This window comes from Pogoniulus pusillus, chromosome 29 (assembly GCF_015220805.1).
Source record: "Pogoniulus pusillus isolate bPogPus1 chromosome 29, bPogPus1.pri, whole genome shotgun sequence".
NCBI lineage: Eukaryota > Metazoa > Chordata > Aves > Piciformes > Lybiidae > Pogoniulus > Pogoniulus pusillus.
In genome coordinates this window covers 1,784,062-1,803,965 of record NC_087292.1, presented here as the reverse complement: position 1 = coordinate 1,803,965, position 19,904 = coordinate 1,784,062, and the positions used below count along the sequence as shown (strand labels likewise).

The window sequence follows — 19,904 nt, the reverse complement described above, 5'->3', positions numbered from 1 at the left end:
ACCATTCCATGATCTTTGCCACTGCAAATCTGAGCTGGGTTTGCTGATCTCCTCTGCCTCAGCCACTTGGCACCTATCACAAACAGCACAGACACCTTCTAGGAGCACCAAAGGTCCATTTGCCACCCGTGTTTTCATTTCAAGCCCTAGCTGCGATGATTGGAGGAGGGAGGAGGGGGAGGGAAAGCAACTCCTTGAAAGTAAGCCCGAGGGAGGTCTGGAGTCCGAGGAGCAGGGGGTCAGAGCTCAAAGCGGCTGTGTATGTGTTTAGATTTCAACTTGTTGTACTTGGTGATCAGGTCCAGCTTGCTGTGGCCCAGAGTCATCCTTTTCTCGGCCCCATAGGCGCTGTTCTTCTCCAGCAGGGCGTCCTCGGTGAGCTGATCGTAGCAGAGAACCACAGGCTTTTTGTCCCGCCTGCCCAGGGGGTACGGGGGCAGCAGGTCCGCTTTGCCTTGCCCGGGGCTCTGCCTTTTCTCCAGCTCATAAGGAGTGTGCTCGGGGGCCGCTGGTAGCTCCCTGAAGGCAGCAGCAGGTCCCTTCGGCTTCGTGCTCGTCCCGTTGCTGCTGGCACCCTCCGCGGGGAACTGCTCCTGCCTTAGCGGGGCGGAGGGGCTGCTGTTAGCCAGGGGGTCGCCTTGGGGGCCGAGTTTATTGGAGCTCAGGGCAGCGGAAGGCTCTGCCTGCAAGAATGTCCTCGCCGTCAGGAGATTCGCTCTGTGATACAAGCCTGCGGGAGGCTTGTTCGGGTGGGGGCCGGGTGAGTCTGGGGGCTCTCCTTGCTGCTGCTGCGGGCCGAGGTGCTTCGGAGAGGTGTCCTCCTTCCCCTTCCTATGAGCGGAATCGGAGCCTGGATCTTGCTTTTCCTGCTGTGCACTGCAGCTGGAGCTTCTCAGAAACGGAGACACTTTGATGCTCCTGATGCTGACGTTGGAAAGGCTGCTGGAGGGGCTGGAGGTGTCAGCGTCCTGCACCAGCGCAGCTTTCAAAAGGCAGTCGGCAGCTCTGCAAGCGTCCCCAGAAGAGGGGCAGGGGGCAGGGTCCGGCACACAGAAGCTGGTGACCGCCTTGGACTCCGCGTACAAGTAGCGGAATTCCTTCTCGAACTCGGCCACGATCTGCCCGCGGAAGTGAGTCACCAGGCTGCTGTGGACCTGGCTGCACAGCCAGGTGAGGCTGCAACAAAGAGAGAGCAAAGCACAGATCAGCAGGATGCTATGGACCTGGCTGCTGCAACAGAACACAACACAGACCAGCAGGCTGCTGTGCACCTGGCTGCTGCAACAGAGAGCAAAGCACAGACCAGCAGGATGCTATGGACCTGGCTGCTGCAACAGAGAGCAAAGCACAGACCAGCAGGATGCTGTGGACCTGGCTGCTGCAACAGAGAGCAAAGCACAGATCAGCAGACTGCTGTGCACCTGGCTGCTGCAACAGAGAGCACAGCACAGATCAGCAGGCTGCTGTGGACCTGGCTGCTGCAACAGAGAGCAAAGCACAGACCAGCAGGCTGCTGTGGACCTGGCTGCTGCAACAGAGAGCAAAGCACAGACCAGCAGGATGCTGTGGACCTGGCTGCTGCAACAGAGAGCACAGCACAGACCATCAGGATGCTATGGACCTGGCTGCTGCAACAGAGAGCAAAGCACAGACCAGCAGGATGCTGTGGACCTGGCTGCTGCAACAGAGAGCAAAGCACAGACCAGCAGGATGCTGTGGACCTGGCTGCTGCAACAAAGAGCAAAGCACAGACCAGCAGGATGCTGTGGACCTGGCTGCTGCAACAGAGAGCAAAGCACAGACCAGCAGGATGCTGTGGACCTGGCTGCTGCAACAGAGAGCAAAACACAGACCAGCAGGATGCTGTGGACCTGGCTGCTGCAACAGAGAGCAAAGCACAGACCAGCAGGATGCTATGGACCTGGCTGCTGCAACAGAACACAACACAGACCAGCAGGCTGCTGTGCACCTGGCTGCTGCAACAGAGAGCAAAGCACAGATCAGCAGGCTGCTGTGCACCTGGCTGCTGCAACAGAGAGCAAAGCACAGATCATCAGGCTGCTGTGGACCTGGCTGCTGCAACAGAGAGCAAAGCACAGATCAGCAGGCTGCTGTGCACCTGGCTGCTGCAACAGAGAGCAAAGCACAGACCAGCAGGCTGCTGTGCACCTGGCTGCTGCAACAGAGAGCACAGCACAGATCAGCAGGCTGCTGTGGACCTGGCTGCTGCAACAGAGAGCACAGCACAGATCAGCAGGATGCTGTGCACCTGGCTGCTGCAACAGAGAGCAAAGCACAGACCAGCAGGATGCTATGGACCTGGCTGCTGCAACAGAGAGCAAAGCACAGATCAGCAGACTGCTGTGCACCTGGCTGCTGCAACAGAGAGCAAAGCACAGATCAGCAGGCTGCTGTGGTCCTGGCTGCACAGCCAGGTGAGGCTGCAACAGAGAGCAAAGCACAGATCAGCAGGATGCTGTGCACCTGGCTGCTGCAACAGAACACAACACAGACCAGCAGGATGCTATGGACCTGGCTGCTGCAACAGAACACAACACAGACCAGCAGGATGCTGTGCACCTGGCTGCTGCAACAGAACACAACACAGACCAGCAGGATGCTATGGACCTGGCTGCTGCAACAGAGAGCAAAGCACAGATCAGCAGACTGCTGTGCACCTGGCTGCTGCAACAGAGAGCACAACACAGATCAGCAGGCTGCTGTGGTCTTGGCTGCACAGCCAGGTGAGGCTGCAACAGAGATAAACCACAGATCACTTCACTTCACACAGTGCCAAGGCACCCAGCACTGACCTCAACATCCCAGTGTCTTGGTTCCAGCTTAAATTCCTGAGACCCAAAATACAGCTAACAGAACCTGTACAATAACAGGATGCCTTCCCCTCTCCTCCCTTTTGGAAAGAAAGGAATTAGATGTAGAGAGGAAGAGGGTAAAACCCCACAGACACTACCCACATCAAGAGCCTTGCTTCCATTTGGAAGTTGAAAGAAACAAAAAATCCAATAACCAAAAAGGTATTTAAGGTAGAGGAGGTGCAAAGAGGTACAGGGAAGGGCAAAAATATATCTACAGCAGGGTTGTATACAAGCAGGGAGGGCAAAGAGAGAAACAGAAAGGGGAAGTGCCTCTGGTTTATAGGCAGGAGTGGGCGAATCACTGCACCTGGGCTCAGGTTCAGACCACCCCCGGGGAGCAGTCTGCAGGAACTGGGGTCAGGTTCAAGACCACCCCCCAGGAAGGTTAACCCTTTACATCGAGTCAGGGCTGGAGCTGCTCTGCGGTGGGGACAGGCTGAGAGAGTTGGGGTTGTGCAGGCTGGAGAGGAGAAGGGTCTGAGGAGACCTCAATGTAGCCTTCCAGTGTGTGAAGGGAGCTACAGGAAAGCTGGGGAGGGACTTCTGAGGGTGCTGGGGAGTGATAGGACTGGGGGGGAATGGATCCAAGATAGAGGAGGGCAGATTGAGATCAGACTTTAGGAAGTTGTTCAGCATGAGGGTGCTGAGAGCCTGGCACAGGTTGCCCAGGGAGGTGGTGGAAGCCTCATCCCTGGAGGTGTTTAAGGCCAGGCTGGCTGTGGCTGTGGGCAGCCTGATGTAGTGTGAGGTGTCCCTGCCCATGGCAGGGGGGTTGGAGCTGGATGATGCTTGAGGTCCCTTCCAGCCCTGCCAGTTCCATGCTTCTACAATTCCATGAAAGAAACTGGAGTTGGAGGCTGGGTGAGGCACTTAGTTAATCAGAAGGGTTAGGTGCCAGGTTGGACTCCATGATCCTGGAGGTCTTTTCCAACCTGGTTAATTCTGTGCCACTGTGAAAATCAGCATTGAGTTAAGTTGTGTATCCCCCTGGGCTAGCCTGAGGCTAGCTGGGATGTTTTGGTGAGAGGAATGATGCCAGGCTGTGAACAGGAGCCAGTGCTGGTGGCTGCTGCACTCAGAGGCTTGCTGGGATGGATAAAACAGGAACACAAAGCACAGCTCACACAGTGGCAGTGGCTCTCTGCCACAGCTGCTGCCTGCACTTGTCCCTCTGGCCTGCTGTCTGTAACCAATCCTTCTGCTTCCTAACCCACCCATGCTGATCCTCCAAGCTCACATAAGGCAAACCCTGGGATAAGGCAGAGGGGTGGGAAGGAGGTGGAAGGGTGGTTGGGAGCCCCTGCTGGGGGCTCTGGTTTCTGGGAGGGCTGCTGTGTGTCTGTATCACCTTTACCTTGTCTCTGTCTGTCTGTAGCTGTAACTATTGGCACTGTCTGCTTGGATCTTGTGCTAAGCTGTGCATAGAAAGCTTCAGTCCTCAACCTCCAGCCCAGCTGAGTCTAGTCTGGGTGACTTCATGAGAGTCTGGGGTAACTCCCAAACCATCACTCCCCTATCTGTTGTCTCTCCTTTGCAACTCAGCCCTACAGAGCCACACCTTGTGCCTTTCTTCTGCATTCACTTTTCATTTACACATCTTAAGGACTTGTTCCTCTTTGCTGTGGTTTGCTTCCAGGGCTATAGGACCTTGTCATGCTCACTTCAGTGCTGCCCAGATCAGCCTGGGCTCTCCTTGCTGTGCTTTCCATTCTTGGTGCCTTCACCTTCTGATTCATTTCTTCAGGTGACTGCTCACAGAATCCTAGACTGGAATGGACCTCAAAGCTCATCCAGTGCCCAACCTCCTGCCAAGGCCAGGGACCCCTCCCACCAGTGCAGATTGTTCAAGGTCTCATCCAGCCTGGCCTTGAACACCTCCAGGCAGGAGGCAGCCACAGCCTCCCTGGGCAGCCTGTGCCAGTCTCTCCCCACCCTCACTCTCAACAATCTCTTCCCCAGCTCCACTCTCCCTCTCCCCTCTCCCAGCTCAAAGCCATTGGCCCTCAGCCTGCCACTGCCAGCCCTTGTCCAGAGTCCCTCCCCAGCTCTCCTGCAGCCCCTGCAGGCACTGCAAGGCTGCTCTCAGCTCTCCCTGCAGCCTTCTCTCCTCCAGGCTGCACAGCCCCAACTCTCCCAGCCTGGCCCCACAGCACAGCTTCTGCAGTCTCTGCTCCTCTTGCTGGCCTCCTCTGGAGCCTCTGCAGCAGCTCCAGGTCCTCCTTGTGCTGTGTTCCCAGAGCTGGAGGCAGTGGTGCAGGTGAGGGCTGAGCAGAGCAGACTGGAGGGGCAGAATCCCCTCCCTGTGCTGCTGCTCTCCCTGCTCTGGCTGCAGCCAGCACACAGCTGGCTCTGGGCTGCAGCCACCAGTGCTGGCCCCTGGGCACTCTGGCACCACCTGACCCCCCCAAGGCCTTCTCCTCAGCACTGCTCTCAGCCACTGCTCACCCAGCCTGGAGCTGTGCTTGGCACTGCCCCTGCCCAGGATCTTGCACTCAGCCTTGTTGAGCTGCATGAGGCTGGCATGGGCACAGCTCTCACTGCTGTCCAGGTCTCTTGGGATGGATCCTTTCCCTCCAGAGTGGCAGCTGCCCCACAGCTTGCTGTCACCCACAGACCTGCTGAGGTGTTCACTGAGCTAGAGCTGAAACCCACTCTCAAAGGCTCTTTCCCCTTGGCTGGGTCAAGGACACCTCAGAGGATGAGCACCTTTCATTTCAAGGCTTCCCAAGCTTCAGAGCCATGAGGATTCACCTGTCCACTGCCCAGCACTTAGGCACTGAGCTTATTCTTCCTCTGCACTGAAGCCAGGTGCAGAACTTTGGTGATCCTCCCAACTTTCCCCTCTCACCCTTTCATTTTCAGTTGCCATTTCAGCTCCAGCCCCAGCTCTTGACTTGCTTGCACTGCACTGCAGCAGGCAATGAGCTGCTTCCTGGCTGTGCCAGGGGCAGGACACATCTCTGCCGTGGCCACCTCCTGTTTGAGCTCAGAAATGTAATCCCCTCTAAGGCACCTCAGACCCCACCGAGGGCACTGCTGCTCAGGCTGCCCATCCCCCCTCTTTCCTCCAGCCCTAACCTGGCAAATGTTTGCTCTGCTCTTCCTGCTCAAGATCCTGCTTAGCTTTAGCCCATTTGCCCTTAGGCTCCTCTGACAGCAGCACAGCTCACATCCTGCTGGCACAGACCTCCAGGCTCATCCAGTCCACCCCTCGGCACAGCACTGCAGGCTCAGCACCAAACTATGGCCTAAGCACCAATGCCCAGGGCTGGGCACTGCAGCACTGCCCTGGGCAGACCACTCCAAGCTCTGAGAAGCCTTCCAGGGCACAAACAGCTCCTGAGCTCCAGCCTGAGCCTCCCCTGGGGCAGCCTGGAACCATTCCCTCTGCCTCTGGCCCTTGGCACCAAGCAGCAGAGGCTGCCCCCTGCTCACTGCCCCCTCCCTGCAGGCAGCTGCAGAGAGCAATGAGCTCTGCCCTCAGGCTGCTCTGCTCCACCTGCACACCCCCAGCTCCCTCAGCCCCTCCTCACCCCCAGCTGCTCCAGGCCCTTCTCCAGCCTGGCTGCCCTGCTCTGGGCAGGCTCCAGCTCCTCAGTGTCCTTCCTGCAGTGAGGGGCCCAGGGCTGAGCACAGCACTCGAGGGGTGGCCTCAGCAGTGCTGAGCACAGGGGGATGGGGACCTCCTGTCCCTCCAGTGCAGAAGGATGCACTGAGACTCTAGAGGGATGTAGCAGCTTCAGGCTGTGTCCCCTTGTTCTGGCCCTGGCTGCCTGGCAGCAGAGCCCAACCCCACCTGGCTACAGCCTCCCTGCAGGCAGCTGCAGGCAGCAATGAGCTCTGCCCTGAGCCTCCTCTGCTGCAGGCTGCACCCCCCCAGCTCCCTCAGCCTCTCCTCACAGGGCTGTGCTCCAGGCCCCTCCCCAGCCTTGCTGCCCTTCTCCAAACACCTTCCAGCACCTCAGCATCTCTCTGCAATGGAGGAGCCCAGAACTGGACACAATGAGACAATACATTTAGTCAAAGCCAAATCAAACAAACCCAAAGCAACAAAAGCAAAGGCAAATAAGGGAAGTGCCATAGGCCACAAACCAAATGTGTTCCCCTGGGATTATCATTCCACTGCCCAGCTGTGGGTGCAGGGCTGCACTGTGAGCGCTGAGCAGAGTGCTGGCAGCAAATACCCTCAGCTAAAGGAGAGCTGAGAAGGCAGAGAAACAGAGGCTCACAGCAGGTCAGGGGCTGGAAGGGAGCTCCACAGCTCAGCCACTCCAACCCCCTGCCAGAGCAGGGTCACCTGCACCAGACCCCACAGGAACACATCCAGGTGGGTTCTGAACACCTCCAGAGGAGACTCCACAGCCCCCCTGGGCAGCCTGCTCCAGGGCTGTGTCAGCCTCACAGGGAAAAATTCCTCCTCCTGCTTCCATGCAACTTCCTCTGCCTCAGCTGCCACCACTGCCCCTGTGCTGCCCTTGGGCACCACCCAGCAGAGCCTGGCTGCAGCTCCTGGCTCTCACCTGCACAGCTTTAGAGCCATGCATGAGGGCAGCCCTCAGGCTCCTGCTCTGCAAGCTTCAGCCCCAGCTCCTCAGGCTCTCCTCCTCAGGAAGATGTTCACTGCCTGCAGCAGCTTTGGGGCTCTGTGCTGGACTCTCTCAAGCAGCTCCCTGAGGTCCTTCCTGAGCTGAGGGGCCCAGGACTGGACACAAGATTCCAGCTGTGGCCTCAGCAGGGCAGAGCAGAGAGGCAGGAGAACCTCTCTGACCTACTCAGCACAGCCCAGGGTGCCCTTGGCCTTCTTGGCCAGCAGAGCACATTGCTGCTCATGGGCAAGCTCCCACCCAGCAGGACCCAGTTCCCAGTGCTCTGAAGAACATTTCCCACCCTGCAGATTTGACAGCTCCTCTCTCTGTGAGACCTTCTTCCTGGTGTCCCTTTAGATGTTTGCAGCCCTGTGGCACATTAAGCTGTGACATTAGGTGGAAAGAGTTAGAATTAAAGCCACTGAGCTTTGACTGCTTCTGTGCAATGGATGAGGAGGTTTGAGCTGGCTCCTGGCTTTGTGGAAGTATCTGAGCAGGAAGATAGCTCAAGAGCAAATCCTGTGCATGTGTTCTGCCTTGCAGTTGAGTTATGGCACTGTAGCTGAGAGGTGGAATACTCAGAGCACCACCATGAGCTGGGGGCAGTGAGGATCAGTAAGCAGACAGACTAAAGGCTAAGCTTGGAATGGTGCTTTTGACTTTAAACAAGAACAAAAAAGGGGTGGGGAGGGGGATTGGCCTCAATGATCTTTGGAGACCTCCTCCCCCCCAAACCCTAACATCCTGTGACCCCCTGGTCCCTGTGCTGCTCAGGTCAGTCCCCAGGCCACCCTGCTCCACGAGGATGCTCTTTCCCAGCTGCAGTGATGGGACATTGCTAATCCATTGGGCTAGTTTGAGCCTAGCTGGGGTGCTTTGGTGAGAAGAATGAGATGCCAGGCTGTGAAAAGGAGCCAGTGCTGGTGGCTGCTGCCCTCAGAGGCTTGCTGAGGTGGATAAGAACACAAACACAGATCACAGAGCTGCCCTCTGTCTCTTTGGGGCTGCACTTCTCTCTCTAACCTAACCTGGCATCAGTGCAACCAATCCTTCTGTTTCCTACCCCCCTGTGACCCTCCAAGCTACCTTAGACCTAAGGCAAGGTCTGGGGTAAGGCAGAGGGGTGGGAAGGAGGTGGAAGGGCATTAGGAGCCCCTGCTGGGGACTCAGGTTTCTGGCAGGGCTGTTGTGTTTCTGTGTGACCTTTTTAACTTGCCTGTTTCTGTCTGTATTGTAAATGCCTGCTTGTGTCTTGTGCTGAGCTCTAAAGAGAGAGTTTCAGTCAGCTCCCAGATGCACTGAGCCTTGTCTGGCTGATTTTCTTAGGGCAGGGAACACCCAAACCAGCACATCCTTATTTTGGTGCTCCAAGGCCCTTGCCCTTGCTGAGCTTCATTCAGTGTCTCCCTGCCCAGCTCTCAGCCTGTCTGAGTCTCCCTGAATGGCAGCACAGCCCTCCAGGGTGCCACCACTCTCCCCACTTTGGTGTCATCAGCCAACCTGCTGGCAGTGCCCTCTGTCAGAGGTGCACAGGCTCCCAGGGTGTCAGGGGCTGGAAGGGACCCAAGGAGATCATCGAGTCCAAGCCCCTGCCAGAGCAGGACAATCCTATCTGACACAGCTCACACAGGAACACATCCAGACAGGGCTGGAAAGGCTCCACAGAAGGAGACTCCACAACCTCTCTGGGCAGCCTGTACCAGGGCTCTGGGACCCTTCCAGTCAAGAAGTTCCTCCTTGTGTTGAGCTGGAACCTCTTTTGCTGCACTTCCATCCATTGCTGCTTGTCCTACCCCAGGGGGCAGTGAGCAGAGCCTGTCCCCCCCTCCTGGCAGCCCTCAGACACTTAGAAACATTGATCCAATCCCCTCTCAGTCTTCTCTTCTCCAGACTAAGCAGCCCCAGGGCCCTCAGCCTCTCCTCATCAGGAAGCCCTCCTGTCCCCTCACCATCCCTGTAGCCCTCCACTGGACCCTCTCCAGCAGGTCCCTGTCCCTCTGCAACTGGGGAGCCCAAACCTGAAGGCAGTGCTCAAGATGAGGTCTCAGCAGGGCAGAGCAGAGGGGCAGGAGAACCTCCCTGGCTCTGCTGGACACATCCTCCTAATGCACCCCAGGATCCCATTGGCCTCTTGGCCCCCAGGGCACATTGCTGTGCCATGGGCAACTGTTAGCCACCAGCACCCCCAGGGCCCTCTCCTTGGGGCTGCTCTCCAGCAGTCACCTCCCAGCCTGGGCTGCTGCACTTTGTTATCCCTCCCCAGGGGCAGGACTCTGCTCTTGTCCTTGGGGAACCTCATCTGGCTCCTCTGTGCCCAGCTCTGTGCCCAGGGCTCTCTGGGTGGCCTCACAGCCTGCAGCTGTCTCAGCCAAGCCTCCCAGCTGGGGGTCAGCAGCAAACTTGCTGAGCAGCCTCTGTCTGTCTGTGCCCTCAGCAAGGGCACTGATGAAGATGCTGAACAGGACTGGCCCAGCACTGAGCCCTGGGGGACTCCACTGGTCACAGCTCTCCAGCTGGACCTGGCACCATTGAGCACCTCCCTCTGAACTCTGTCCTGCAGCCAGTTCCTAACCCACCTCACTGCCTGCTCTTCCATCCCACACCTCCTCAGCTTGCTCACTGAACTGACATGGGAGATGGTGCCAAAGGCCTTGCTAAGGGCAAGGCAGACTCCAGCCACTGCTCTCCCTGCAGCTACCCATTCAGTTATGGTTCACTCAGAGCTGTGTTGAATGCAGGACAGCTGCAGAACCTCTCCCTCTAAACACTATCAGTGGTTGCTCTGGGGAGGAACTAAGCAGAAACCCACCGAAGGAACTAACCTGTTGAGCTCAGAAAGCTTCTCTGGGAGGGCCACTGGGCCAAAAGAAACCAATCAATATTGTAACCATGACATACCCACGTGAAATATTCCTGCAGGACTGAAATGATCCACACCAGCCACACTCCAGAGAGGCAGTGGGGAAGGCTGTTAAAAAGACAGTGAAAAGAGCAAGCAGAAACCTCCTCGAGGCAGCAGGAAGATTGCCTAAAGATGCTCCCTTGAGGTCCCAGAGAGATGTTGCCCATCCAAATAAAGGCATTTGAAGACAGCCAACGAGTCCCCAGGGCTAAAAAGGTGCATTAAAGGAGAAGATGAAAGTAAACAAGCTGGAAGTCAGCAATGATAGAATCAGAGAATCAGGCAGGTTGGAAGAGAGCTCCAGGCTCAGCCAGCCCAACCTAGCACCCAGCCCTGCCCAACCAACCACACCATGGCACTAAGTGCCCCAGCCAGGCTTGGCTGCAACACCTCCAGCCACAGCCACTCCACCACCTCCCTGGGCAGCCCATTCCAATGCCAATCACTCTCTCTGCCAGGAACTTCCTCCTAACATCCAGCCTAGACCTGCCCTGGCACAGCTTCAGGCTGTGTCCCCTTGTTCTGCTGCTGGCTGCCTGGCAGCAGAGCCCAACCCCACCTGGCTACAGCCTCCCTGCAGGCAGCTGCAGGCAGCAATGAGCCCTGCCCTGAGCCTCCTCTGCTGCAGGCTGCACCCCCCCAGCTCCCTCAGCCTCTCCTCACAGGGCTGTGCTCCAGGCCCCTCCCCAGCCTTGCTGCCCTGCTCCAAACACCTTCCAGCACCTCAACATCTCTCTGCAATTCAGGAGCCCAGAACTGGACACAGCACTCCAGGGGTGGCCTGAGCAGTGCTGAGCACAGGGGGCAGAAGAACCTCCCTTGTCCTGCTGCCCACACTGCTCCTCAGCCAGCCCAGGATGCCATTGGCTCTGCTGCCCACCTGGGCACTGCTGCCTCCTCTGCAGCTCCTCTCTGCCAGCACCCCCAGCTCCCTCTCTGCCTGGCTGCTCTCAGCCACTCTGGCCCCAGCCTGTAGTGCTGCTTGGGGTTGTTGTGGCCAAAGTGCAGAACCCTGCCCTTGGCCTTGTTCAGTCTCACCCCCTTGGCCTCTGCCCACCCATGCAGCCTGGCCAGGTCCCTCTGCAGGGCTCTGCTACCCTCCAGCAGCTCCACACTGCTCCTAGCTTGGTGCCATCTGCAAACTCACTGCTGCTGGACTCAATCCCCCCATCCAGATCATCCATAAAGATATTGAACAGGACTGGGCCCAGCACTGATCCCTGGGGCACACCACTAGTGCCAGCTGCCAGCTGGATTTGGCACCATTCACCACCACTCTCTGGGCCCAGCCCTGCAGCCAGTTCTTGACCCATATCAGAGTGACTCTACCCAAGCCAGGAGCTGCCAGCTGTGCCAGGAGCTGCTTGTGGCAGATGGTGTCAAAGGCTTTGCTGCAGTCTGAATCTTCCAGACATTCATCAGCCTCTACCCTGGCACTTCAGCTACCACTGACAGCTGAATGCAGCAGCAGGGGAATGGAAAGGAGCAAAGGTGGACCTGGGAAAGAGCTCCTGCAAAACTCCAAACCAGGCAACCTTGTTTCCATACTCCACAACCTGGCTGGAGCTGGAGGCTCAGCATGTGTTTTTGTGGGAGGAAGCCATGCCCCAAAAGCCTCTTGGTGTGCTTGGAGGGTGGCAGAAAGCACACAGCAGCATCTGATCTGCTGGAGGTTGGACACCTGACTTCTTAAAGAGGTTTTGGCACAGCCCTTAGAGCAAGGACTCTTCAGTGAAAGTGAAGTGCAAAGGAAAGGCTTCCCAAGGTGGTGATTAAAGGTGGGATAGAATCAACCTCTCAAGGGGTGATTAGAGGTGGGATAGAATCAGCCTCTCCAAGGGGTGATTAAAGGTGGGATAGAATCAGCCTCTCAAGGGGTGATTAAAGGTGGGATAGAATCAGCCTCTCAAGGGGTGATTAAAGGTGGGATAGAATCAGCCTCTCAAGGGGTGATTAAAGGTGGGATAGAATCAGCCTCTCAAGGGGTGATTAAAGGTGGGATAGAATCAGCCTCTCAAGGGGTGATTAAAGGTGGGATAGAATCAGCCTCTCAAGGGGTGATTAAAGGTGGGATAGAATCAACCTCTCAAGGGGTGATTAAGGGTGGGATAGAATCAGCCTCTCAAGGGGTGATTAAAGGTGGGATAGAATCAACCTCTCAAGGGGTGATTAAGGGTGGGATAGAATCAGCTTCCCAAGAGGTGATTAAAGGTGGGATAGAATCAGCCTCTCAAGGGGTGATTAAAGGTGGGATTAAATCATAGGATCATAGAGTCAGCCAGGTTGGAAGAGAGCTCCAAGCTCACCCAGCCCAACCTAGCACCCAGCCCTGCCCAACCAACCAGACCATGGCACTAAGTGCCCCAGCCAGGCTTGGCTGCAACACCTCCAGCCACGGCCACTCCACCACCTCCCTGGGCAGCCCATTCCAATGGCAAATCAAATCTCCTTGCCAAGAGCTGATTAAAGGTGGATTAAATCCCCTCTTCAAGTGGTGACTGAAGCTGGGATGCACAGGCTGGCAAGAGCTCTGATTTCCCCCTTGGCATCTCACAAGTGCTGTGCTGAGGTTGCTGCTGCTGCACATTCAGAAGCATCCTGAAAAAGCACAGAGTGGCTCAGGCTGGAAGGGACCTCAGAGCTCATCTACTCCAAACCCCTTGCCATGGGCAGGGACACCTCTCAACTAGACTCAGCTGCTCAAGGTCTCATCCAACCTGGCACTGAACACCAGTACCTGAGGGGTCTGCAAGCAGGCTGCAGAGAGACTGTTCATGAAGGCCTGCAGGGACAGGACGAGGGCAATGGCTGCAAACCAGAGCAGCCTGTTGCAGATTGAGACTGGATATGAGGAACAGGCTCTGCACCAGGAGGGTGGCTGAGCACTGCAACAGGTTGCCCAGGGAGGTGGTTGAGGTCCCATCCCTGGAGACATTCCAGGTGAGGCTGGACAGGGCTGTGGGCAACCTGCACTCGTGGAGGATGTCCCTGCTGAGTGCAGGGGCTTGGACTGGATGAGCTTGGGAGGTCCCTTCCAGCCTAAACCACTCTGTGATCCTCTGATCATCCAGTCCAAGCACTCACCCATTGCTCATCCCCACCACTGCTGCTGAGCCACTGCCACTAACCCACATCCCTCAGCTCAGCACTCACACAGCTTTTCTACACCTCCAGGGGTGGGGACTCCACCACCTGCCTGGGCAGCCTGGGAACCTCTGCTGGGAGAGTTGGGGTTGTTCAGCCTGGAGAAGAGAAGGTTCCAGTACCTAAAGGAGGCCTCCAGGAAAGCTGAGAAGTGACTGTGGTGAAGGATGCAAGACCTTAAATATCTGAAGGGGGCTCCAGGGGAGCTGGGGAGGGAGTTCTGCCAAGGACTGGAAGTGCTAGGATGAGGGAGGATGGCTTTGAAGCTGGAGCAGGGCAGGTTTAAATTGGACATCAGGAGGAAGCTCTGCACAAGAGGGTGGTGGAACACTGGATTGTGTTGCCCAGAAAGGACATGGTAGAGGCCCTGTCTGGAGATATAGAATCATGGAATGGTTTGGGTTGGGAGGGAGCTCAAAGCTCAGCCAGTTCCAACCTCCTGCCATGGGCAGGGACACCTCCTGCTAGAACAGGTTGCTCAAGGTCTCATCCAGCCTGGTCCTGAACACCTCCAGGGAGGTTGTGGAGCACAGAAGCACCCAATGGGATCAAAGATCCCATTGGGTGCTTCTGTGCTCCACAACCTCCCTGGGCAACCTGTGCCAGTGTCTCACCACCCTCACCCTGTGCCAGTGTCTCAGCACCCTCAACCTGTGCCAGTCTCTCACCATCCTCACTGCAAACTACTTCCTCCTAACATCCAGTTCCAATCTCCCCTCTGCCACTTCAAACCCATTCCTCCTTCTCCTCCTCTTCCTCTCATTCCCAGCCCTTGTCAATAGTCCCTCCCCAGCCCTCCTGCAGCCCCCTGCAGCCCCCTTCAGCTCCTGCAAGGCCACTCCAAGCTCTCCTCCAAGCCTTCTCCTCTCCAGCCTGCACAGCCCCAACTCTCTCAGCCTGTGCTCACAGCAGAGCTGCTGCAGCCCTCTCAGCATCTTGGTGGCCTCCTCTGCACTGGCTCCAACACTTCCATGTGCTGCTTGTGCTGGGGGCTGCAGAACTGCCCCCAGGGCTGCAGGTGGGGTGTGAGGAGAGCAGAGCCAAGGGGCAGAATGCCCTCCCTTGCCCTGTGCCCACACTGCTCTGGCTGCAGCCCAGCACAGGCTTGTGTCTGGGCTGCACTCACCCTGCAGGCTCCTGTGGAGCTTTGCATCAGCCCAGACCCCCAGGGCCTGTTCCTCAGGGCTGCTCTCAGCCATTCCCCACCCAGCCTGCAGCTGTGCTTGGGATTGCACCCACCCAGGTGCAGGACCTTCCCCTTGGCCTTGTTGAATGCCATGAGGTTGGCCTGGGCACAGCTCTGCAGCCTGCCCAGCTCCCTCTGGATGGATCCCTGCCCTCTGGCAAGTTGCCTGTGCCACACAGCTTGGTGCCACCTGCAGACTTGCTGAGGCTGCACTGATTGCTCTGCCCATGGCACTGACAAAGATGTTGCCCAGCACTGGTGCCAGCACTGACCCCTGAGGGAAAATATTCAAGGTCAAACTCGATGGGGCCCTGAAGGACCTGATCTAGTAGAAGTTGCCCCTGCTGACTGCAGGGTGGGGGGGTTTGGACAAGATGACTTTTGAGGGTCCCCTTCCAACCTGATGCATTCTGAGATGATCATGGAGACCAAAGCCCAAGCCACATCACACACCCTCCCCCTGCCCCCCACATCAAGGACCCCAAACCATCCCCCAGCAAGCAAGGAGCTGCATTGTGCCCTGCTGGGGTGAGGAGCACTGCCTGTGTCACAGCAGCTGCTGACTTCCCTTACCTGTATGTGCCAGCAAGAACTTGGTCACAGTCAATGAGGACAAACTTCTCCAGGACCTGGCCTGCAAACTTCTTGCCTGCTTTGCTGTAGTAGGTGTCCCCACTCAGGCACCTGACACGCATGTTCTGAAAGCAGAGCAAGCAGAGCAGGTGAAAGGCTGAAGCAGTTCTTGGCTCCTACACACCCAGCGTTCTGCCAGCCTCTGTCCTGCTCCTGCGAGGTTCAGAACAGCAGCAAACAGCAACCTGCCCTGAGGCACAAATGCTGCTTTGGGCAAGAGGTGGAGAACCCTACAGGACACTTCCCCAGGCCTGGGCATGGCTCTGGAAAGCTGCAGCTGGGAGAGGGACCTGGGGGAGGTGGTTGGCAGTGACTGAACATGAGCCTGCAGTGCCCAGGTGGGCAAGAAGGCCAATGGCATCCTGGCTCCTGGCTGCTGTCAGAAGCAGGGTGGGCAGTGATGCCAGTGGTATCCTGGCTGCTGTCAGAAGCAGGGTGGGCAGTGATGCCAGTGGCATCCTGGCTGGTGTCAGAAGCAGAGTGGGCAGTGATGCCAGTGGCATCCTGGCTGGTGTCAGAAGCAGGGTGGGCAGTGATGCCAGTGGTATCCTGGCTGCTGTCAGAAGCAGAGTGGGCAGTGATGCCAGTGGTATCCTGGCTGGTGTCAGAAGCAGGGTGGGCAGTGATGCCAGTGGTATCCTGGCTGCTGTCAGAAGCAGAGTGGGCAGTGATGCCAGTGGTATCCTGGCTGGTGTCAGAAGCAGGGTGGGCAGTGATGCCAGTGGAATCCTGGCTGGTGTCAGAAGCAGAGTGGGCAGTGATGCCAGTGGCATCCTGGCTGCTGTCAGAAGCAGGGTGGGCAGTGATGCCAGTGGAATCCTGGCTGGTGTCAGAAGCAGAGTGGGCAGTGATGCCAGTGGCATCCTGGCTGGTGTCAGAAGCAGGGTGGGCAGTGATGCCAGTGGCATCCTGGCTGCTGTCAGAAGCAGGGTGGGCAGCAGGCACAGGAGGTGCCCATCCCCCTGTGCTCAGCACTGCTGAGGCCACCCCTCGAGTGCTGTGCTCAGCCCTGGGCCCCTCACTGCAGGAAGGACACTGAGGGGCTGGAGCCTGCCCAGAGCAGGGCAGCCAGGCTGGAGAAGGGCCTGGAGCAGCTGGGGGTGAGCAGGGGCTGAGGGAGCTGGGGGTGTGCAGGTGGAGCAGAGCAGCCTGAGGGCAGAGCTCATTGCTCTCTGCAGCTGCCTGCAGGGAGGGGGCAGTGAGCAGGGGGCAGCCTCTGCTGCTTGGTGCCAAGGGCCAGAGGCAGAGGGAATGGTTCCAGGCTGCCCCAGGGGAGGCTCAGGCTGGAGCTCAGGAACTGTTTGTGCCCTGGAAGGCTTCTCAGAGCTTGCAGTGGTCTGCCCAGGGCAGTGCTGCAGTGCCCAGCCCTGGGCATTGGTGCTCAGGGCCATGGTTTGGTGCTGAGCCTGCAGTGCTGTGCCGAGGGGTGGACTGGATGAGCCTGGAGGTCTGTGCCAGCAGGATGTGAGCTGTGCTGCTGTCAGAGGAGCCTAAGGGCAAATGGGCTAAAGCTAAGCAGGATCTTGAGCAGGAAGAGCAGAGCAAACATTTGCCAGGTTAGGGCTGGAGGAAAGAGGGGGGATGGGCAGCCTGAGCAGCAGTGCCCTCGGTGGGGTCTGAGGTGCCTTAGAGGGGATTACATTTCTGAGCTCAAACAGGAGGTGGCCACGGCAGAGATGTGTCCTGCCCCTGGCACAGCCAGGAAGCAGCTCATTGCCTGCTGCAGTGCAGTGCAAGCAAGTCAAGAGCTGGGGCTGGAGCTGAAATGGCAACTGAAAATGAAAGGGTGAGAGGGGAAAGTTGGGAGGATCACCAAAGTTCTGCTCCTGGCTTCAGTGCAGAGGAAGAATAAGCTCAGTGCCTAAGTGTTGGGCAGTGGGCAGGTAAATCCTCATGGCTCTGAAGCTTGGGAAGCCTTGAAATGAAAGGTGCTCATCCTCTGAGGTGTCCTTGACCCAGCCAAGGGGAAAGAGCCTTTGAGAGTGGGTTTCAGCTCTAGCTCAGTGAACACCTCAGCAGGTCTGTGGGTGACAGCAAGCTGTGGGGCAGCTGCCACTCTGGAGGGAAAGGATCCATCCCAAGAGACCTGGACAGCAGTGAGAGCTGTGCCCATGCCAGCCTCATGCAGGTCAACAAGGCTGAGTGCAAGATCCTGGGCAGGGGCAGTGCCAAACACAGCTCCAGGCTGGGTGAGCAGTGGCTGAGAGCAGTGCTGAGGAGAAGGCCTTGGGGGGGTCAGGTGGTGCCAGAGTGCCCAGGGGCCAGCACTGGTGGCTGCAGCCCAGAGCCAGCTGTGTGCTGGCTGCAGCCAGAGCAGGGAGAGCAGCAGCACAGGGAGGGGATTCTGCCCCTCCAGTCTGCTCTGCTCAGCCCTCACCTGCACCACTGCAGGCTGGAACTCAGCAGCCTGAGGGCAGAGCTCATTGCTCTCTGCAGCTGCCTGCAGGGAGGGGGCAGTGAGCAGGGGGCAGCCTCTGCTGCTTGGTGCCAAGGGCCAGGAGCAGAGGGAATGGTTCCAGACTGCCCCAGGGGAGGCTCAGACTGGAGCTCAGGAACTATTCAAGCACCATGTGGGTCTGGCACTGCTCTAAACAGTCCCTCCCCAGCTCTCCTGCAGCCCCTCCAGGCACTGCAAGGCTGCTCTCAGCTCTCCCTGCAGCCTTCTCTCCTCCAGGCTGCACAGCCCCAACTCTCCCAGCCTGGCCCCACAGCACAGCTTCTGCAGCCTCTGCTCCTCTTGCTGGCCTCCTCTGGAGCCTCTGCAGCAGCTCCAGGTCCTCCTTGTGCTGTGTTCCCAGAGCTGGAGGCAGTGGTGCAGGTGAGGGCTGAGCAGAGCAGAGTGGAGGGGCAGAATCCCCTCCCTGTGCTGCTGCTCTCCCTGCTCTGGCTGCAGCCAGCACACAGCTGGCTCTGGGCTGCAGCCACCAGTGCTGGCTCCTGGGCACTCTGGCACCACCTGACGCCCCCAAGGCCTTCTCCTCAGCACTGCTCTCAGCCACTGCTCACCCAGCCTGGAGCTGTGCTTGGGTATCTCAGTGTCCATCAGGATCCTTTTAGTAAGAGGAGTTTGCCAGGACCTGTGCACCTCACCCGGGCAAGGCAGAAGTGAGCAGTCCCTGGCCTGGTGTCTATGGTAGAGCCAAACAAAACACCTGGCATGCAAATAACCCCCCCTAAGGCTGCACCTGCCCTGGCCTGCCAGCTCAACCCTTGCTGCCCCTCCAGCCCAGCTCCACTGCCACCTGCAGTGGCTTGGGCACACCAGGAACTGGTTCCAACTGTTTGTGCTCGTCCTGGCAGGTGCCCCCGTGGGCAGCTGAGAGCTGCCAAGCATCAGCCCTGCAAAAGAGAGAGGTTGCTGGTGGCTGGGGCAGGCTGCACACAGCTCTGTGCCTCTTGCTGGAGCTGGCTGCTGCCCATGGCTGCTGGGTGCTGCCCATGGCTGCTGGGTGCTGCTGGGTGCTGCTGGGTGCTGCTGGGTGCTGCTGGGTGCTGCTGGGGGCGGTGGCAGCCTCCTCTCTGCCTGCAGCAGAGCTCAGTCTGGGCTGACACCGCAGTGTGGGACAGCTGCAGACACAAGGCAGGCTCCAAGAGCGGTGATTTGCCTGCAGATGTTCTCTGCAGGCACAGACCCACGGCCCTGCCACCCCTCCAGGGGCTGCTTCTGGGCATTGCTGTGCCTCCTCCTCCTCCTCCCTGGCAGGCTGAGCATGCCTGAGCTCCCCAGGCTGCCTGTACACGGCCAGGGACTGGCCTCTGGTGGCTGTGACAGCACAGAGGGGCAGGGGAAAACATGGGGGGCAGGAGTAAAACAGGGGGGCAGGGGGAAAACAGGGGGGCAGGGATAAAACATGGGGGCAGGGGTAAAACATGGGGGGCAGGGGTAAAACAGGGGGGCAGAGACAAAACATGGGGGCAGGGGTAAAACATGGGGGGCAGGGGTAAAACATGGGGGAGGGATTAAAACATGGGGGCAGGGGTAAAACATGGGGGCAGGGGTGAAACATGGGGGGCAGGGGTGAAACATGGGGGCAGGGGTGAAATATGGGGGGCAGGGGTGAAACATGGGGGGCAGGGGTGAAACATGGGGGGCAGGGATTAAAACATGGGGGAGGGATTAAAACATGGGGGCAGGGGTAAAATATGGGGGGCAGAGACAAAACATGGGGGCAGGGGTAAAACATGGGGGCAGGGGTAAAACATGGGGGGCAGGAGTAAAACAGGGGGGCAGAGACAAAACATGGGGGCAGGGGTAAAACATGGGGGGCAGGGGTAAAACATGGGGGAGGGATTAAAACATGGGGGCAGGGGTAAAACATGGGGGCAGGGGTGAAACATGGGGGGCAGGGGTGAAACATGGGGGCAGGGGTGAAATATGGGGGGCAGGGGTGAAACATGGGGGGCAGGGATTAAAACATGGGGGCAGGGGTAAAATATGGGGGGCAGAGACAAAACATGGCAGCAGGGGTAAAACATGGGGGGCAGGAGTAAAACAGGGGGGCAGAGACAAAACATGGGGGCAGGGGTAAAACATGGGGGGCAGGAGTAAAACAGGGGGGCAGAGACAAAACATGGGG

The 19,904-nt window shown here is 58.0% G+C and overlaps 1 protein-coding gene across 1 annotated transcript in view; it reads right to left on the bottom strand.

Moving 5' to 3' along the window:
- Positions 1 to 108: 108 nt before the first annotated feature.
- The window catches only part of FAM83C (family with sequence similarity 83 member C), a 35,037-nt gene continuing 15,241 nt past the window's right edge, over positions 109 to 19,904 (bottom strand). The window contains exons 3-4 of the mRNA XM_064167851.1: positions 15,268 to 15,392; positions 109 to 1,176 (exon numbers count right to left, since the gene is read on the bottom strand). Coding sequence (XP_064023921.1) covers positions 240 to 1,176; positions 15,268 to 15,392 — 1,062 coding nt within the window. The 3' untranslated portion in view covers positions 109 to 239. The remainder of the gene's footprint in view (positions 1,177 to 15,267; positions 15,393 to 19,904) is intronic.